Source organism: Anser cygnoides, chromosome 8, assembly GCF_040182565.1.
Source record: "Anser cygnoides isolate HZ-2024a breed goose chromosome 8, Taihu_goose_T2T_genome, whole genome shotgun sequence".
Lineage (NCBI taxonomy): Eukaryota > Metazoa > Chordata > Aves > Anseriformes > Anatidae > Anser > Anser cygnoides.
The window spans coordinates 32,929,185-32,947,180 of NC_089880.1; the positions used below are offsets into that span (position 1 = coordinate 32,929,185).

General features: G+C 47.3%; 1 protein-coding gene across 4 annotated transcripts in view; it reads right to left on the bottom strand.

Annotated features, from left to right (window-relative positions):
* NEGR1 (neuronal growth regulator 1) overlaps positions 1–17,996 on the bottom strand; it is a 299,901-nt gene that overhangs the window by 69,142 nt on the left and 212,763 nt on the right. For all 4 annotated transcript variants that reach the window (XM_048061956.2, XM_067001684.1, XM_067001685.1 and 1 more), the window contains one exon: positions 397–517. In XM_048061956.2, coding sequence (XP_047917913.2) covers positions 397–517 — 121 coding nt within the window. The remainder of the gene's footprint in view (positions 1–396; positions 518–17,996) is intronic.

Sequence of the window (17,996 nt, forward strand, 5' to 3'; positions counted from 1 at the left end):
CTGCAATTACTAAAGCATGTTTAAACCTTAGGCTCATTATGGCAATTATCACCATCACAGCCCAGCCACGGACAGTCCTATTATGCCTCATTTATGAGCACAAAAACTAAGACTGCAAGAAAACGAAGAAACTCCCCCAGAAGCCGCACAGCACAGCTGTCGGCAGCCAGCACCTCCGAAGCCGCACTGCTCCAGCCGTGCACAACTCTGCAGCGAGGGGAGCGGTGTGAGGGCTGAGGCCTGCTGCCCTGGTTTTTGGGGGGACAACCCCAGCACCCGCTGCCACCACGAGCTTTGCCCCTGCCTCAGCTCTCCTGCAGCCCGGTCCCTGCGGGGACACGCGAGTGGTACCAGTGGCCCCGGCGGCACCAAGCGAGGGCAGGCAGGGCTACTTACTTCCTCTCTCCTCTGTACCACTCAAAGACCGGGGCAGGAACGCCTGCACCTTCACACCGTATCAGTCCGTTCCCTCCGAGCATCACGCCGCTGGACTTAAGTTCCTGAATTGTGGGGGCAACTGAAAAAAAAAATTGTAAAATAGACATTTGCACATAAATACGAAGACTGTTTAACTCCGCTTCTCTTCAGCACGCTTTACGTTACTCAGCCTGGTGTGTATTTTCCAGCTTGATTCACATTCAACCATGCTTTCTTCCGGCAGTGTAAAACTTATCCCACACAGCAGACTCTGACACAGATCTGTATATCTGGTGTAAAAACATAACTGAGACATGAAGAGTATTAATCCCATACCGAACAATCTGTTTTTTCAACTCAGTTACCCAGCGTGAAGTATAAGGATGCGTGGCTGTCGCTGTCATGCAGGATGCTTCCAGTTCCTGAGCCCCCCCCGGACGGGGACGATGCGGTGCCGCAGGGGCTGCAGCCGCGGGCCGGGTCGGGGGAGGTGAGTTGGTGCACCCGCCCTGGGGGTGCTGAGCCCCGAGCCAGAGCCACGCCGTGCCCCATGCCACCGCCTTCTGCATCAGGCCTTCTAAAACGCCCCCAGGCACACGTGGCCTTTGGGATCTCTTTTGGCATATTAAAAAGACAAACTTACCTTCCCGATTACGACTGAGCCATAAATACCATATAGCAGGCATGACTTTCCCAGTGTTACACCGGGTATGGATTTATTTCAGAAAATACGTTTTGTCTTCTTAAACGGCGAACATAATAAATCTGAATAAACATTTTAAACTTAGAATTTCAGATACAAATAAAGGTAAAAGGCGACTGTTGACTTTTCCAGTTGCCAGCGAAATGCAACCATGAGCTGAAAACAGAAGACAGTGAATTCCTCCGGAAAGAGATTATCAAAGTTAAGGCTGAACAACAATTGCCTTCCCCCTGGAATTTCTTTTACACTTTCTGTTTTTAAACAACAATTTATGTGCATCGTAAAATGCTATAAAAACTAAACCACAGAACTTATAAATAAAAATCTGTTGATTTTTTTTTTTTCCCAAGCAATTTTCCAGATGTTGCTTTAAGGTGTTTATGTACGTGTAAAACGCTGACTGCCTCGCATCTGTTCCTTCAGCACCTCATCCACAGTTCAGCACGCCACGCTAAGAGGCCATAATCTTTTATGGCAGGAGCTGCACCCAGGGAGCTGCGGATTCACTCCCGAGCAGAACGGCAGCCGCGCGGCCTGCACAGGCTGCATCGCACCTCCCGCGCTGCGGCGGCACCGTGACCGTGCACTGCAGGAGGCAGGAGCACACGTTGCGAAAGAGCCCACGAAGCGGGCATTCGCCCACGGTGCTCCCCCGGCGCACGTGTGCACTCATCGACAGAAATTACCCTGAAGTGCAATTAAAGCTATCGCTGGAGCCTGTGGCACCGCTGGCACCGCAGTGACCGCGGGCCGGACGGGGTCCCACGCGCTGTCCCCAGAGCTGGGAACGCTGCACCTGGTAAAAGTGTGGGGCAGGAAGGGAGCAGCGGGCCCTGCCCTGGCTGCCCTGCTGGTGGGGATGTGGGCGCAGCTTCCTCTGCCGCCGGCAAGCACACCCTCACCCTTCTGCTTCTCTTCCCAGCGATTACATGGAACAAACCCATACAAGCGTATGTGAATAAATATTCACTTTCAACTGGTAACATTAAAATTTCAAGTGGATAATCAGCATAACCAATTTGCACGACTACTTCTCCATAAAGCACACAGGAACGAAGGAAATCTTTTTGTCAAAACTGTGACTCCATGAAAATAGCAGGTACTTATAAACCTGACTCCTTCCTGAGCAGTGCTGCAGTTTGTGCAGCCACGGCTCTTAAGACGTAACTTTGAGTGAGATGGCACACATGAAGACACCGGTTGCATTTCCTGCCGCTCCAGCAGCACTGAAGGACACCAGCAGCTGCCAAAAGCACCACAAAGTTCACGGCTCAGCTCTTAATCCTGAAGTGTTCAAAAGAGTAATATGAAAATTGTTCGAGATAAGCCATACAAAAGCAGCACCTGAGCAATGGAAGAACACAGAAGCCACCTGCACAGGCACCTGGCAAGCAAAGGCTGCCGAAAGCCGGGACCCGGCCCCGCCGCCTGCCCAGCTGCGTGGTGGGAGCGCCCTAGCTTTCTGCTGCCACTGGGTTTGCCCCCCAAGATAGGAAGAGTGCGACTGCATTGCTCTTTGAACGAGGCTTTAACCCATTTAAAGACTTGTGCACTCTTTCTCTTGGTCCTCATTTATCTGAACACACTGTCTAAAAGGAACTCAGTTCTTTCATCTCAGAGATCACACTCCCCCAAAAACTCGATTGTTGTTTTTATGGTGCCTGGAAACCCACACCTGAAACGAGACACAGCACGATCAGGGAGATACTGCCAAGTGGAGCAGAGAGATGGCCCTGTACAGTCTGCACGTGATGTTTTTATACACACAACCCACAGTGATGTCCTGAGATGCTGCCTCACTGTAGTACTTCTTCCCCCATTGCCCCAATTAGCCTGATTGCCCATCTTACACCTGACAAGTCATCATCCTGTGCATGGATGCCACCCCACGCTTCTCCTTTACCCTTTATTTTCACCACAGCTTTTCAGTTTGTTGGGAACATCTCCGGATCCTGTCTGCTCCGAGGGGCAGTATCGGAGCTTCAATAAGCCCACGCGTCCCAGCATCCATCCCCATCCCCGGGCCAGGCCCCGCAGACACCTGCCGGGGAGGCACAGAGGGGCCCGCACTCCTGCTCAGACATTTCTGTGGATGTCAGTGAGAAATCCTGGGAGAGGAACAAGGGTAATGCACCGGATTGTACATTTGGCAAGCTTTCATGAACTGAAAGTTTGGTTTAAGCTGTTGCCATCTCATGCATTTCAGTCACAATTTATTCAAATGCACACCAGTCAGCAGCTGGACAGGATCCCGACAGCAAGTCCAGGCTCTCATCTTGGTGTGGGCACCTGAAAAACCTCTCGTGCCTATGAGATCTCAGCTTGGAACAAGAAATAACAAGGAGCGTGTGCGATGGAAAGGTGCCATTAGAGAATCAGAGATGAAAGACACAGCAGGAGGGTGAGCAGCGCCCAGCGAGGCAGCAGCACACGGCCCTGTCGCCGCTCCACCAGCAGGCACCCCAGGGCAGTGCTGGGCCCAGCTCCTGCCCGGCGCCTGCAGCCCGGCACCACCTCTCCCACCAGCAGCGGGCAGCTGTGCCCAGCCGTGCTCCAGCGTGATGATCCCTCCCCTGACGTGGGGACGAGGTCCCACGTCCCACGGCCGCACGGCATCGGCAGGCAGTGCCACAGATCCTGCCTGGCATTGAGGCCTGGCGCCGTGGCAATGGGGCCTGTCCTGCGCAGGACAGGCCGGCCGCCCCGGCTCCATGTGGTTTCGGCGTGCTCAGCACTCAGCCCTAAAGCAGCAGGCATGGGTACTCCATCCAAACCCGCTGCAAGAGCCCTGCGCGGTGCCTCCTGGCTAAGCTTTCTCATAGGCGAACATTGTTCTGCATTATGCCTGGGGACTGGGAGTGCTTCTTCTTGTAGTTCAGAGTGGGCAGGATTATTAGCAACAAACCTGGAATTCGAAATAAATATACCACACTGTGTGGACACTGCATGGACAATATATAATTCTTATGAGTTAGGCAAGAAGAGCAAATAAAAGGCCAGCAAAGATCTGGGTAATACAGAAAGTTTTTTTCCAAAGTACCACTTTCAAACTTCTCAATGTGCCCTGCTCACCTTTTGCTTTTGTGTGTGTGTGTTAATAAATGCAGACCATCTCTTGGTAATAAATTTAAAAATAAACTGATCCATAAAAATGTACAGTTAGGCGATGCTCTTTATATCTGTATGACCGTGCAGTCAAAAGATCAATTCAATCTAGCCTTAACGATTTGGAGTAACTTTCCAGGTGCAGAGCAGAGCAGCTCAGAAGCCCCAGGCAGAGCTCAGCAGCACTTCAGGCAGACGCTGGGGTCTCGGACCTGCTGCAGCAGGAGCCTGGTTGCCCACACCATTGCCTACCCTCCTGTCGCTCCCACCGCGATGGCTTTGAGCCCCGTCAGGCGGGAGCCCGAGGTTTCCTCAGATCGCCTCTCAGAAGGAGCCCAGCTTCTGTTTGCTCAGAGTTCAGAAAAAAATACAAATAAAAATCAATATTCTTTGCTCTAGGAAATCCCTGGCTAACACTGATATTAAAACACAAACCAAAGACAGCTTAGAATCACCGTTCTCTCATATTTTTCGTTGTCAAGTTATTTTCTTGTTTTTAGTATAAGGACAAACTGTGTGATGCAGGCACACTTTGAGTGAAGTGATTAGGGCACTGAGCCCAGATTCCTCAGACCCTCCTGCTCCCATTGGTATGGGAGAGAGGGTAATTCAGATGAGATTATGCACCTGGAGACCTGCTGCTTCAGGCTGCCAAGGTTTGTTTTGGAGAGGAAAAACACATGGGAGGAGGTTCTCAGGCTTCCAATTTCATATATTTTCTAAATGTTTTCCATTCAGCCAGCAAAGACTCATTTTGGAGAAGGCATTTATGGTTTGATCTTGTCTTTGCTGTCAGCCTTGCTGTAATGCTATCAGCTAGTCCTCCCAGAGGCCAGCGTGGCCCAGCCTCCCTCGGCGCGGTGCCAAGGCAGACGGAGGCTCGAGCCGTGGTAGCTGCCACCGCACATGGACGTCTCCTTGGGTCCCAGCTCGTCCCACAGCAGGTGCACACACACACTCGGTGGGTGCAAATCCCCTTACATTTTGGTGAAACAACAAAGTTTTTAAAAATACCCCTATTAAAGCCTGACGTGATGGTGCTGAGTACTCGCTGCACTTCATCTCTCCCCCAGTGCATTAATGAGAAAGACGTGAAAACTATCATCTTTGTCTCCCTCTCCTCTGCTAAAAGGGCTCTGTAATTGCGTTCTGCTCAGTTACTGCTCATCTGATACCACCAACATGTTTGCATGAGTCAGGCGTTTGTGCTGGGAAATCAAATTCTACAACTTATGTTCCATCCAAAAACGATGCAAAGTACTGCAGAGTCTGGTTTCCTACCCAAATATTTTCATTTTGCTTTTAAATGTCTGAAGGAACACTAAAAACAATGCATGAAATACACTGGCATTCAGACAGGCGCAGAAAATATGCAAAAAACCTCCAGCTAGAACAGGTTTCATCTTTTAACATTTTAATGAGCTTCGGGACTTTTATGCATATTAGTTATGTTGCCCTAATTACTCATTATAATTCTAATGTGCATTTTATATTTAATTACAATGCTTATAAAGATTTGGTATGGACAGTAAATTATTATAACTAGCATGTGCATAATGATTAAGAGCTGAATTTATTAACTTTTACACTAGCATTCAGGGCTGGCAACTTTCAATTTCACCTTTGTGATTAACCATATTGTCTGATTAAACTAACATTTTTGTGGCATTAATTGTAAATGTCAAAAAAGTCTTTTATTTTTCCTGTTTCCATCAGATTTTAATTTGGCATCCTAACGTACTCTTTTATTAGTGAAATTGTTCTCCAGTGTGTCAAGATTGAGCCTTTCAGGTAAGAAAACAGGTTTTCTAAGATCTATTTTAGGCTACAGAAAAAAGGTACAGGTACAAGCAATATTCATATATTTACTTTTTATGGATGTATTGCATCCTCCCAAAAAAGGAACAAATCTTTGTAAGTGAAACAGTATTACTTGTACTTTAAATAATAAAGGTGGTCTTCCCATAGTCTGGAGGCTTTATTTCTCTAGCTCATTCAGAGCAGCACCCCACCCCTTCCCAGATGAATAGTTTAATAGCTGCCTCTTCGTATCAGAAACTTCTCCAGGCTGTGGCGATATTTGAGATAAGCGTCCTTAAGCAATCACTCTGCTAAACAAGTAAAAGGCTTATTTTTTCCATCTCTTCTTGATGACTTCTGAAAAAAACTGAATTCAGTGGGGTCTTGATGTATATATGCATATAATTTTTAAATGCAAACATACAACCTGTAAGTAAGCATTCAGTTCAGCTTCTGCATTTCTGGATGTGATCTAACATCTCTTTTCTGCTCCTCTTCCGATTCAGAACTTAACTTCACAAAACATTATACTTTATACATGGATTAATTAAACAGACATGTAAATACCTCGAGCTAGCTGCCAGAGAGTAAGCAGAATCTCAAGCATCCTTCGGCTTCATTTTGCATGTTGCAGGGTGCATCAGAATTTCCTGGAATGTGCGTCTCCCTCAGCTGTGTCTAATGGATTGCATTATAACAGATCATCAAAATCATTGGCTGCTGTGCAATTTATATTTTTTGAATATAAAAACTCCCAGTGCTAAGTTGAAAGGAAAGCTTAAAATCCGTAAGTAATTGTTTTGTGGAAACAAAACAAAACAAAACCAAAAAAAAACAAAACAGCCACACAAAATAATACTTGGTAAATAATAGGCTAGCAGACAGGAATTCCTAACGTGTTTTACAAGTCCTTGAGTGACAAGAAAGAAGAGGAATAAACTTAACTCCAAGACCCAACAAAGCAAGTGTATACCTCTAGAGTTTTACATAAGGAAGTGTAAGCCGGCGAGCACACAGATGGAAGGGCTGCTTTGCTTTTTTGTCCAGCAGATTTTATCTTACTGCTTCATCTACCTAATCCTTCCATTTTCCGACAAAGCCTTTTCCTAATCGCATTCCCTTCAGGTACCCCTGTGCACGCACTTCTGGCTCACGTTCAGTGGGACGTTCTGGCCTGGGAGCAACGCCCGGGCTGCCCTCGTGGCCCCAGGGCACGTTCCTCTTGCCGCAGCCACGCCAGCCAGCGCAGCTTCTCCGGCAGCGCTCGGACAGCCGTGGCGTTACCTGTACATGGGGCCACGCACGGCGTTTGTGATTTCTGTAACAGAGACAAAGCTGCTGCTTTACAGCAGGTCAGCGAAACCCGTCTGTGAACGCAGGTGCTTTTCTAGACCAGATTCCCTGCCTCCAGGTTGGTGCTGCCCGGGCCCCATTTTGCTGCCAGATGCTGGTGTGGGACCCCCGCCAGCACCAGGCCTGGCCCCCCGCCCCGTGCATGCCCCCTCTGCCCAGGCCTCGCCCTGCGCCGCGGGACCTGGCGCCAGGCCCAGGGCTTCTCCCACCCGTACCCGTCCGATGGCTGCGCGCACCCCTCTGCCGGCATGGTCGGAACCGCGATGAGCACGAAGCACATCCCACGTTTGCATACAGGGCTTGTTTGTAATTTGGAAGGAACAGATGCACGAGACATAAATGGGGCTATAAATGCTGGGTGTTTGACACTGTTCGGTACAGCGGAGTTGGCTTTAATCTTTCATTGGCCATTGAAGCTTGATTCAAATTTAACTGAAGCCAAAGTCTTTGTATCGACTTCAGTGGGCTTTGAACGAGACCTGGAAAGACCTACAATAAAAGGGAATTTCACAGTCTTCAAAACAAGCGAACAAACAAACAAGGCAAAAAAAGCAACTCGAAAGAGCACCAGTGAAACAAAACAACTCCTGTCATGTGATGCTTCTTTCTGTACAGCATTGCTCTTACTGCTGTAACTGGAGGGAAAAGTTGTCATCGACACTTCCTCATTCTCACTGAGGGTCTGTAATTACCCGAGTCAAAAGAACATACTTTCCTGGCTCAGAACAGAAACACGGCATTGAAGGGAACCAGTGGAACTGCTGTCTGCTCTGCAGCACCTGGCGGGGATCTGTACGGAAGGATTTCAGGCTCTGAATGCAGGGAGGTGGAGGGGCATATCGCCGAGCCTCAGCCGATGTAGGAGCAGAGCGGTGCCTTTGCTTCATGGGCCTGGAGCCCGAGCTGGGCAGCTCACGTGGCACCGGGCAGTCCCTGGGGCCGGGAGATCCCAGGGGCGGTGAGCTTTGTGCTGCGAGGCAGGCAACAGCTGTGAGGGACAAAGAGAAATATTTCACTCGGGCCAGCTCGCTGTTAAAGGTTGCAGTGCACGGCATCTGCAAGAGCAACGTCTTGGGGCAAGGCTGGAGGAGCGCGGCTACCTTGGGACGGGGCCATATCCGCAGGGCAGAAGCAGCACCCCTCAGCCTGTGGGGAAGAAAGACGTGGTGCTGGGGGTTCTGCCGGCCAGCCCCGGCCCCCCCAGGCCCTCGCACCCACAAGGCTCCCCCTCGCTTGGCAGCTGAGTGGGAAACCTTCCTCTGAGGCAGCGAGCCCTCGGCTCTGCCGCCCTTCCTTTATCTCAGCGAGTTATTCAAATGCGTGTGTGGAGGTGAGAGGGGAAAAATGAGTGTCAGCATCCAGGAGCCGTACTGAGGAAAGAGGAGGAGGAGAGGGGATGCTTCTGTGCATTTGATGCCGATCCAGAAGGAAGAATTGGCTGGGAGCCTGGGCGAGAACAAACACGAGTGCTTTTACTGTGCTACTTCTCTTCCTCCAAGGAAGATAAAAGCAATGGACTTCAACAAGTTCCAGGAATTACTGAGTAGGTCTTTTGGCAGTAAAGCTGAGGAGAAAGTGAATTAAAGCAAGCTGGTAGTTTTTCAAGGAAAGATATTTTGGAACAAACACGCAAAATATCCCAGCGTAGGTCGTAAGTGCAGTAAGAGAGCTGCTCGAGTCCTGCGTGAGCACCTTCAGGAAGTCAAGGCACAGAAGCAGATGAAGTAGGCAGGAGACATCAAGGGTAGTGAGAAATCACGCCATAGGTACACCAGTAGCATTAAAGGAAAAAGACAACAGCCCCCATCTATTCTGCTACTCAGTACTACCCCCGTATGGTGCCCAGACCACCAAAACACCCGTGGTGGCACCTCTGAGCATCAGGCACGCGGGTCCTCAGTTCCCAGCACCTCGACCACCCTTCCCAAGGTCCCAGAAGCAACAGTTTCATCACAGCTTGCTTTATGCAGAGCTTCGATGAAGTCTGCCAGGCTCATCCGACGCGTTCAGAAAACAGTTGGCTTATACAAGACCGTTCCCTACCGACCGCAGGCTGAGCGCTATCAGCCTGCCCACAGCTGGAGACCTGCAGGCCGCTGGCCTTCGCTTGTGAGACCGCAGCACAGAGGGGCTGCAGGAAGGCAGCTGACAACGCGCAGCACGGCGAAGGGAGGCCAGCCCTTCCCGGAGGTGCAGGACAGTTGTGTTATCAACCACGGGCTTGATGGGGCAATGCTATGGTCTCAGCTGAAGTACTAAGTTCAGAAAAGCTGAAGGAATTGGGGTTAGTTTAGCTGAAAAAGATGACTTACTAGCGATACATTACATCACTAAATATGCACAAGAAGAAAAACGGAATCAGCTCTTCCCTATCTCATTTATGGGCAGGGCAGGCAATGATAAACTGAAACTGAACCAAGAGAGCAAGAGACTTAGGTTTGCAAAGCTAAGTTATTGCTGAAAGAGGTTGCTTAAGGAGAATGCTGATGTGTTTTTATTTAATTAAAAAAAATATCAGCACCTGCATTTGGGCAGCAGCATCAGACTGACTGCTCCGTTCCTCCTTTGGGTTGGATTTTTGTGATCTCCTAGACATTGGAATTATTAAGCATCAAACAGCTCCTCTAATGGCAAGTTCCTTTACTCAATTCTGTAGATCCTAGTGTTGTATTTAAGGTTATATACCATTCTTCAACACAATGGGAAAAAGAGAAATTACACTTGTCCAAGCTTCCAATAGTAATAAAATCTTTAGGTTTATGCCTAGCTACAAAAATGAAGTAAATACTGAAAGAGGATATAGAATTCAGGAAAAAAATATCAGATGACAAGTAGAACTTTTTTGTAGAAAACTTATCTCCTACAGCTTGGATCTGATTTGATATATTCTACATACATAACAAAGTAGCTAGGTGTACTCTCCAAAATGATATTTCTAAGGACAGTACTCATTACTACTGTATAATAAATGGAAGCATAAGTCAGAGTTAGCACTGAACAGATTGTTTGGGGTTGCAAAGACAGCAGCTGTCACAGCTTGACAGCTTTCTTGTTAGTGAATCAGCTTTACTGACAGTCTTTTTGATTGAAAACCACTGTTCGCTGACAGTGTGTTATAGCTGATATACATATGTATCTCATGAAGAATGAGAAAGAGCCATAAAGAGTCTAGAAGCAATTGCTCTATATTAAAAAGAAGTGAAGTTTACATAAACGTGTCCCCCTGTCGCCTCCCCCCGTGTCGATCTGCAGCAGACACACGCTTACAGGAACAGGACAATGTACACTGCTGTGTGACACGCACACATGCACACCAAGGCAAGGCAAGCCCAGAGTCCCTTTTCTAACTAAAAGCAATAAAGTCACAGAAATACTGATTGTTCTCAGACACTCTCAGGAAAAGTTTCTGTAGCTCAAAACAAAGTAATTATAGAAATAAAACCCGGTGCCACTCTGAAGGCATGTAAGGCTTCCCAGACCTCCTGCTAGCCCAGAGGGGGATCCACTGGAGTACGCCCTTCTCAGGGAACAGTGACTCAAAAAAGAGCCAGTTTACTTTGAATCACATTTTACTTTCTCTTACATACTGCATCTGTGTCGATGACTTGGAGCGGCAGCTCCGTGGGACAGGGATCATCAGCTTCTGCTTCCCGTAGCACACGCCAAACACCCGTGCAAAGCCACCACTGCCACTGCTGTGTGGCCAGTGCAGTGCCAGCTTCCTCGATCATCTCAGTGAACGCACAGAATCGTTTGTTTTGCAGTACCCCAGAGTCGTCACTGCACACATCATCTGCAGACTTACGGCACCAAAAATCAGCTGGCTGCTGTAAAGGAGGCATTTTATTGAAGCAAATGCACCTCAGGGGTCTCTCTCTGCATTTATTTATAAGATTGTCCATATAAAGTAATTTCTTCTCCCTCAGTTTTGTGGTGTTCCAATGGATAAAAGCCAATGAAGTGCATACAATGGATGCCACCTTCGATTTTGAGATCATTGCTTAAAACAAAGTACGCGCCCTAGTTCTGAAGAAGACCAAAGACAAAAGACGGCAGCCACTTCTGGACACCAGAAACTTCCAGGGCTCTGCACCTTTGTCACTGATAAACGTTTAATAGTTTTCTTACAACTGTTCATCTTTAAATAATGTCTACATGCTTCTTAAGAGTAGATGCTATATCTCAACTCAGCACAAGGATGCAGACATGACTTTCTTTTTCTGAAGTCTGGGATACTGGGATTTTCCCCTTACACATTCAGTGGCTGCACTGAAAGATAATTCCTGAGATGCTCTTTTGCCATTAATAATACCAGGCGCAGAAGCGGTGAGCACCTGAATTTTGACTTTGATATCAATCATATTTTTGTTCAAATTACACTGGAGACAGTGCATTCTGAACTGAATTTTTATAGTCTTTCAGTCTAGAAATGACTATTGCGTTCTTATTGCGCAGCGTGCGGCAGCTATCAAAACAGCTGAAGCACTGAAGCAATATGGTCCGTGATGTTCCCCCGTCTCCAGGAAGGAGCACCAAGTGCAGCCCTGCTGCAAGGCTTCAGAGCTTTCATTGCACATGGTTGTGTTTGTTTTGTAACTGTAAAATCCAAAAAACATATCAACCTCAAAATAGTTCCTTCTAATTTGAGAAGAGGTAGAAAATATGAAGAGAGCCAGACAAAAGCTTTATGAATTATAACACCTAAAGAATGACGTTGGCAATTTTTCCTTTCTTTCGTGTTGACTGCACTGCTTTGTTTTAAACTATAAAAGCAGAAATATTACTTCTCAAAGCTCCCCCAGCTCAGATCTAGTGCCTCTACCACACACTTGCTAATACCAGCCAAATTGCAGAAGTTATTAAAACCTAATTTAGCAATCTCACCAGGGTACAAACAAGTTGTAACAATATCATTACAGCCTTATCAGGGACTGGATGTCTCGCTGAAATGCCGAGCGTAGTCGGGGTAGGAGCCAACCGGGACTGTCGCTGCGTGGCATCGTGGCCATACCAGGCAGCCACAAGTTATGCTAAACAGATTTCTGTTGCAGAACCATTTCAAAGCAGCCATGGCTGCTGTTGGAAGAAATAGATAAAATAATAATCGGGGGACTGAGAGTTTTGAAAGAGTGGCACGCTCCTCAGGCTTGCCCTTCCTGGCTCCAGCTGGCGTCACCAGCTGCACTCAGAAGCCCTTTAGCCTCTCACCCTGTGAAGGCTCTTCCCTTGTAAGGGGCAGGGAGGACAGGCCAACAGCAACAAGGAATGCTGCAGCTACCAGGAGAAATATTGCTTTACAATGTGCAGACTATTACAAGAAATATTTTAAGTAATTGTTTTTGCTGAAGAGCAATCTGGGCAAGTGAACGCTCCTGGAAGCTGAAGAGCTCTCCATTAATTTTGGCTCTAGTCTGGGGTATTACAGAGCCTGCTGTATACTTTAGATTGCTTCTTGAAATGCATAAGCTCTTTACAGATGAGTCATCTTCTATTAATACTTTAATTTTTGTGAACTGTATTTCAGCTAGTGTTTAAAGTGGGATCACCTGGAGGCTGAGGAGCTAGCAGTGGCTCAGAGCTGGGAGAAAGCACTCCAGGTTGCGTTTACTGCCCAGAAGTGCTTTTCTTCAGTCACTACATACATTTCTTCACTTTGCACCTCGCCAGGTTTGAGGGAGTTCACATCCCGCCTGCAGATCTGGAATTGTATTGTCTCTGAACATAACGGCAAGCCACACGTGGAGCCTCCGGGGAGCCAGAGGGGCGCCCTGAGAAGGCGGCCCCGTGGGGAGAGGCGCGCCGCTGCTCCTGCTGTCGGTCGGCTGCCTCCGCGAGGGAGAGGTGCAAGAAAGGGACCTTCACCAGCAGCGGATACACAGAGATGTCTGCAACCTCACCGTAACCTTATTTTGGCTTTGAAATGATAGCACAAGCAGAAAAGTACACAATAGTTGTTAAAAACTTCATTAATTTTTGTCCACTCATACTCCAGTCACGAGCAGATCCCCACACTTTCACCAACAGTGGCCTGAAGCCTTTACATTGTGCTTATGCAACAGCCATCAACAGCACACTGCTGAGAACATTTTTCACGGATATTAGGAGAACTTGCCACGAATGTTCTATTATTTGCTACAGCAGTTTCACAGCGATGCATAAACATGCTGTATGGCATCTCCTGGCATCCCATAATTATACAATATGTGGACGTATAACTACTGGCAGAGTGCAAATATGTGCAAATTAGTCCAGTTGTTTTTATTTCAGGGGTTCCTGGGGACAGGGAACAGAGATTACTTTCACATGGGCAGTCATGGCAGTCCTCAGAATTAACCACGGCAGAAACGGCAAATAATCGGCACCCATAGGCTTCTGAAACAGTGACCTCCATGTTTGAACTGTAGAAATAATCTTGTGTTAGCCAAGTCAGAAATACTGTTTCCCAAGAAAACAATGCCTGAAGAGATTTGTTTGAACACGGTTTAATAGCTCGCTACCTCCTCAGAGGGGTTCACGGGTTTGTGCTGGAGACACTTCACTTAGGGAAAAGAGAACGTGAGGTGCTTCTCGGCATCTTAACCTTCTGATTTCCCTCTGAGGCCAAGAGCTGGCTGCTGCGGCAGCAATGCTGGTGGTACGTTGCAGCAGCATCTCCTCTTCCACTGAAGAAGCCAAACCGCAACCTCGTCCTGCAGCCCCACCTGGTGCCACTGACGAGCTGGAGACCTCCCTGGAGAGCAGAGGCAGCGCATTGACCCTGCTGCTCCCCTTACACATCTCACCGTGCCGCCGGCAAACACGGGGTGCAGCCCCCTGCTCACCCCCAAAATAGCCAAGAATCACTCGGAGGAGCTAGGCAGAATTTTTCTTCAATACGAAATACAGACTCCTTATCTACTGGAGGGATATCTTAAGTACTAATACTCTAACTTCAAATACAAGACCTCATTTCATGTTGCCAGAGCCCTTGATTATGAGCTGTGGCAGCAGAATGCCATCTACGTGAAGGAACATTATAATCAATTCTGTCACGCTTCAATATAAGCAACACTTTTCAGAAATAAGCAGCAACCACGCAGCAGTTTGCAGAACCTAATAGTAAACTACTACACCACAGAAAGAAATCAATGTTAATTTCAAAGCCAAATTGCACTTGAGTCAGAAACCTGAACTATATTGTTTTAATCTGACTTCTGAAATGCTAATAAAAATACCTGAAGGACATAAAATGACAAACATTACTTTCGTAAGAGGCTTCTTTCCCCACCAATGAGGAGAAAACTATTTTCTTCATATCAACTATATTCTCCTCCCCACTCCGATTGAGATGGATTTAAACACGTGACTAGCTTTTATTGATCTGAATTGGTATAAGTTGTTTTTCATTAAGTGTTACTATGAGATGGTACATCATATAACTCATACAAGTTACCTCAGTCAGTGATAAGAATAGTTTGCAAATTAAATAAATCAGAATTTAGTCCTAATGCTGACCAAAACCCCAACAAAACCACAGAAGTTAGAAAACCACAACCCTGATTACATTGTGCATGATCAAAAACTCCATTTAAAGAGTAGCAGAAAATTTCTCAAAGATCTTTATCTTAGGTCAAAATAACTGTTCTTATGTGCACAAGTTTAACTTGAAATATTTTGCTATTAGCTCCTCTTTTGGATGGCTGGACCCAAAAACAAGCTCTGCTATTACTGACTCAAATCACAGTCCAAGTTTTCCTATCAACTGCGTTAGCACCTCACCTCCTTTAGCTAGGGTGCGTGGCTTTGTGTCCTCATATAGCTGACCCACAGATATAGAAACTAATTACACCATTAATTCTCTGCTCTCAGCTGTGTATTCTGTGATGCAGGAAAGACATCTTCTCCATCCTTCCAAGTAAAGGTCTTCCTACATCTTTTTAATTAAAATAGTAGCTCAGACATAAATGTTATAACTACTGAACCAGAACATCTGTACAACGCAGAGAACCTGATTTTTAGAATTAGGTTAATATTTAACAATGACAGGACAAACAGGTCAAGGGATGGTCCTGATGGACTAGTGCACGAAGCCCACACCCACCTCGCTGCTGACTCACTGCCGTCATGTCCTTCCAGAAGCTGGTCCCTGGTCCCCAGCAGCACGCCGTGGAGCAGCGCTGTTCTTACCAGTCAGAGCATCCACCCAGCTCTGTGCGCTTGAGCTGGTGGGACAGCTTTTCAGAACATAAGAGTGCAGCAAGGGGAGGGCTCTCTGTGTTCCCTGGGTCTGTGCTAGATGGGGCAAGATGAAAGGGGACCAATACTCAGCCTTCATCCCGAACAAAACTGGAAATCTGTGAAAAACGGGGCAGCCTGAAGTCATGCTATGGACACAGCTCATGCCTGGCCATAGTCCTCTCCAATGACTGCAGACTCAGACCTACGATGCAAGCCCGTGGCGTGCACCAGCACTGCCCTTACCTGCAGATCTGAGACCAAGAAGACTTGAACAGACTAAAGAGTTGCCTTTTGGAAAGCTCACGCACACTGAGCTCCACCAATCTATTAACAGAATCAAATATTAACGGCAGTCAGATTTTCAGGAGTCCCCAGTGTGACTTAGAAGCCAAAATCCCATTTTGAAAGTTAACCGGAGAATTCAGAGAAGCGTGTTTCACAGGAAGTCAATGAAACCGCACTCCGGAGTGCTTTTAACTTTTAAAAGTGTAATTTAGATACTTCAAAACAGTATTGCAAAGTTCAATCTTCCAAGGCACTGTGCACATGTAACTCTTGAAATGGTCAGTGGGAATTGTGGCTACCCAGTGCCTGCAAATTGCTCTGCGTTGTTACAACGCCGAGCAATACTTCAGACCCTTGTGATTAAAGAAAGGCTGGCACACATGATGCAATTTTAAATGTGTGAATTTCAGCCAAACGGATAACATCAGCCACTGCCACCTCGAGATAAGGTCCTTCTGCACTGCGGTCAAATATGAACGTACAAGTTCATCTCATCTGGGTGCAGTACTGTTTGAAGAGTTATGTGACTGAGTTTACTGTATATAAAAGGCACAGGAAAGAAAAGCAATAACATTTCCGCGCAGTTATGTTCTTTAGGGGAACTGGTTTTAACTGGTTAAAAAGAAAAAATCTTTGTCATTGCATGGAATTGTCCTCACCAACAGAAAAAATCCTGGCCCAGTTTGAAGCCCTTCAGGCCGTCGGCCGTCATCACGCCTACCCTTGCCTGCAGCCGCTGTGCTCCACGTGCGGCACAACCGGCACACGGGCTGTACCTCTGGCTGGTGGGGTGTGAGTTCGCTCAGGCCCAACTGTGCCCACACCTATATGCAAAAGTATCCCCACACAGCTTTGAGAACCCCCCGACAGACACCTAGAGGTCCCCAAACACCTCATCGTGCCAGTGTCAACACACAACTAGTCTGTAAGCTGCACCCAGGGCAGGCACCAGAGAATTTGCTTCCTCAGGCTGCGTTTGCCATCCTGGGATCACGAAAGCAAACAAAAAAGCCTTGCATAAGCAAAGGTGCATGCAGATGCTTACAATTGTTCAATATGCTGTCCATGTAGTTTTAAGAAGAAAAAAAATAAGTTGCACTATGCTTAAACAGAATCCCTCCCCCCCCCCATTAAAAGAAAATGGAAATTAAAACTGCAAATTGCCCTGACTGTTTTCATACTTGGTACCAAAGCAGGACAGAAACGAGACCTTTGCAAAATGCTTGGGCCATCTCCTTTTTATTCAACTTGATTGAAGGAAATTTTCTTTGTTGAATCGAAAATAAAAAAACCTTGCCCAGGAAGTGTTTTTCTTAGGTCAGCAACGATGCACAGCAATGCGCTTTCAGGGAGCATAAAGTCCCGGCCATGTGTCCGGGTATCAGGAACCCCAGCAAACACTGAAGCCCTATACTGTTTTTCCTGGTAGGCCTAAGGTTACAGATATAATTAGGTTAGAGTGGCTTGTACAGTATGTCTGATTTCAAAGTAAAATCAGAGTATTATGCATAATATTATGCAAGTGCCATAGCAACAGTAAGGCAGACTTCCATGAAATGCTAATGAGATAAGCTGTTCTGCAAAAACCCTAACCTGTCCAAGCAAAAACAAACACACTACTTAAAATTCATACAAGAAACTCACACATTCCTTCTATTAAAAAAAAAAATCAAAAAAAAACCCCAAAAAACAAAAACCAACAACAACAGAAAAACAGCCCACGACATAAACTACCTTATCAAACCATCACAGCAGGAAAGAAACCAGCAGGCAGGGAGCGAGGCAGCTCTGTGCCCAGCCACCTGTTGCCGCCCCGTCGCACGGCGCGGGGGCTGCTCTCGCCCAGCACCGGCCACCAGCTGCGGCCACCACAGCCGGGGGGCTCGGGCTGCGCGGGGCGGCAGGACCTGCCCCAGCTGACAGCAGCAAGCCACGTCAGCACAGGCAAAGCCCCGTCCCAGCCCCAGAGAGGAGGTAAAGGAACACCTTCCCCAGAGAGTAACCTCACCCAGGCTGCCCAAAGCCCCGTCCTGGGCTGGCGCGAGGTGCCCCTGCCCGCGGCTGGGGATTGGAGCCGCACGGTCTTTAAGGTCCCTTCCATCCCACACCGCGCTGT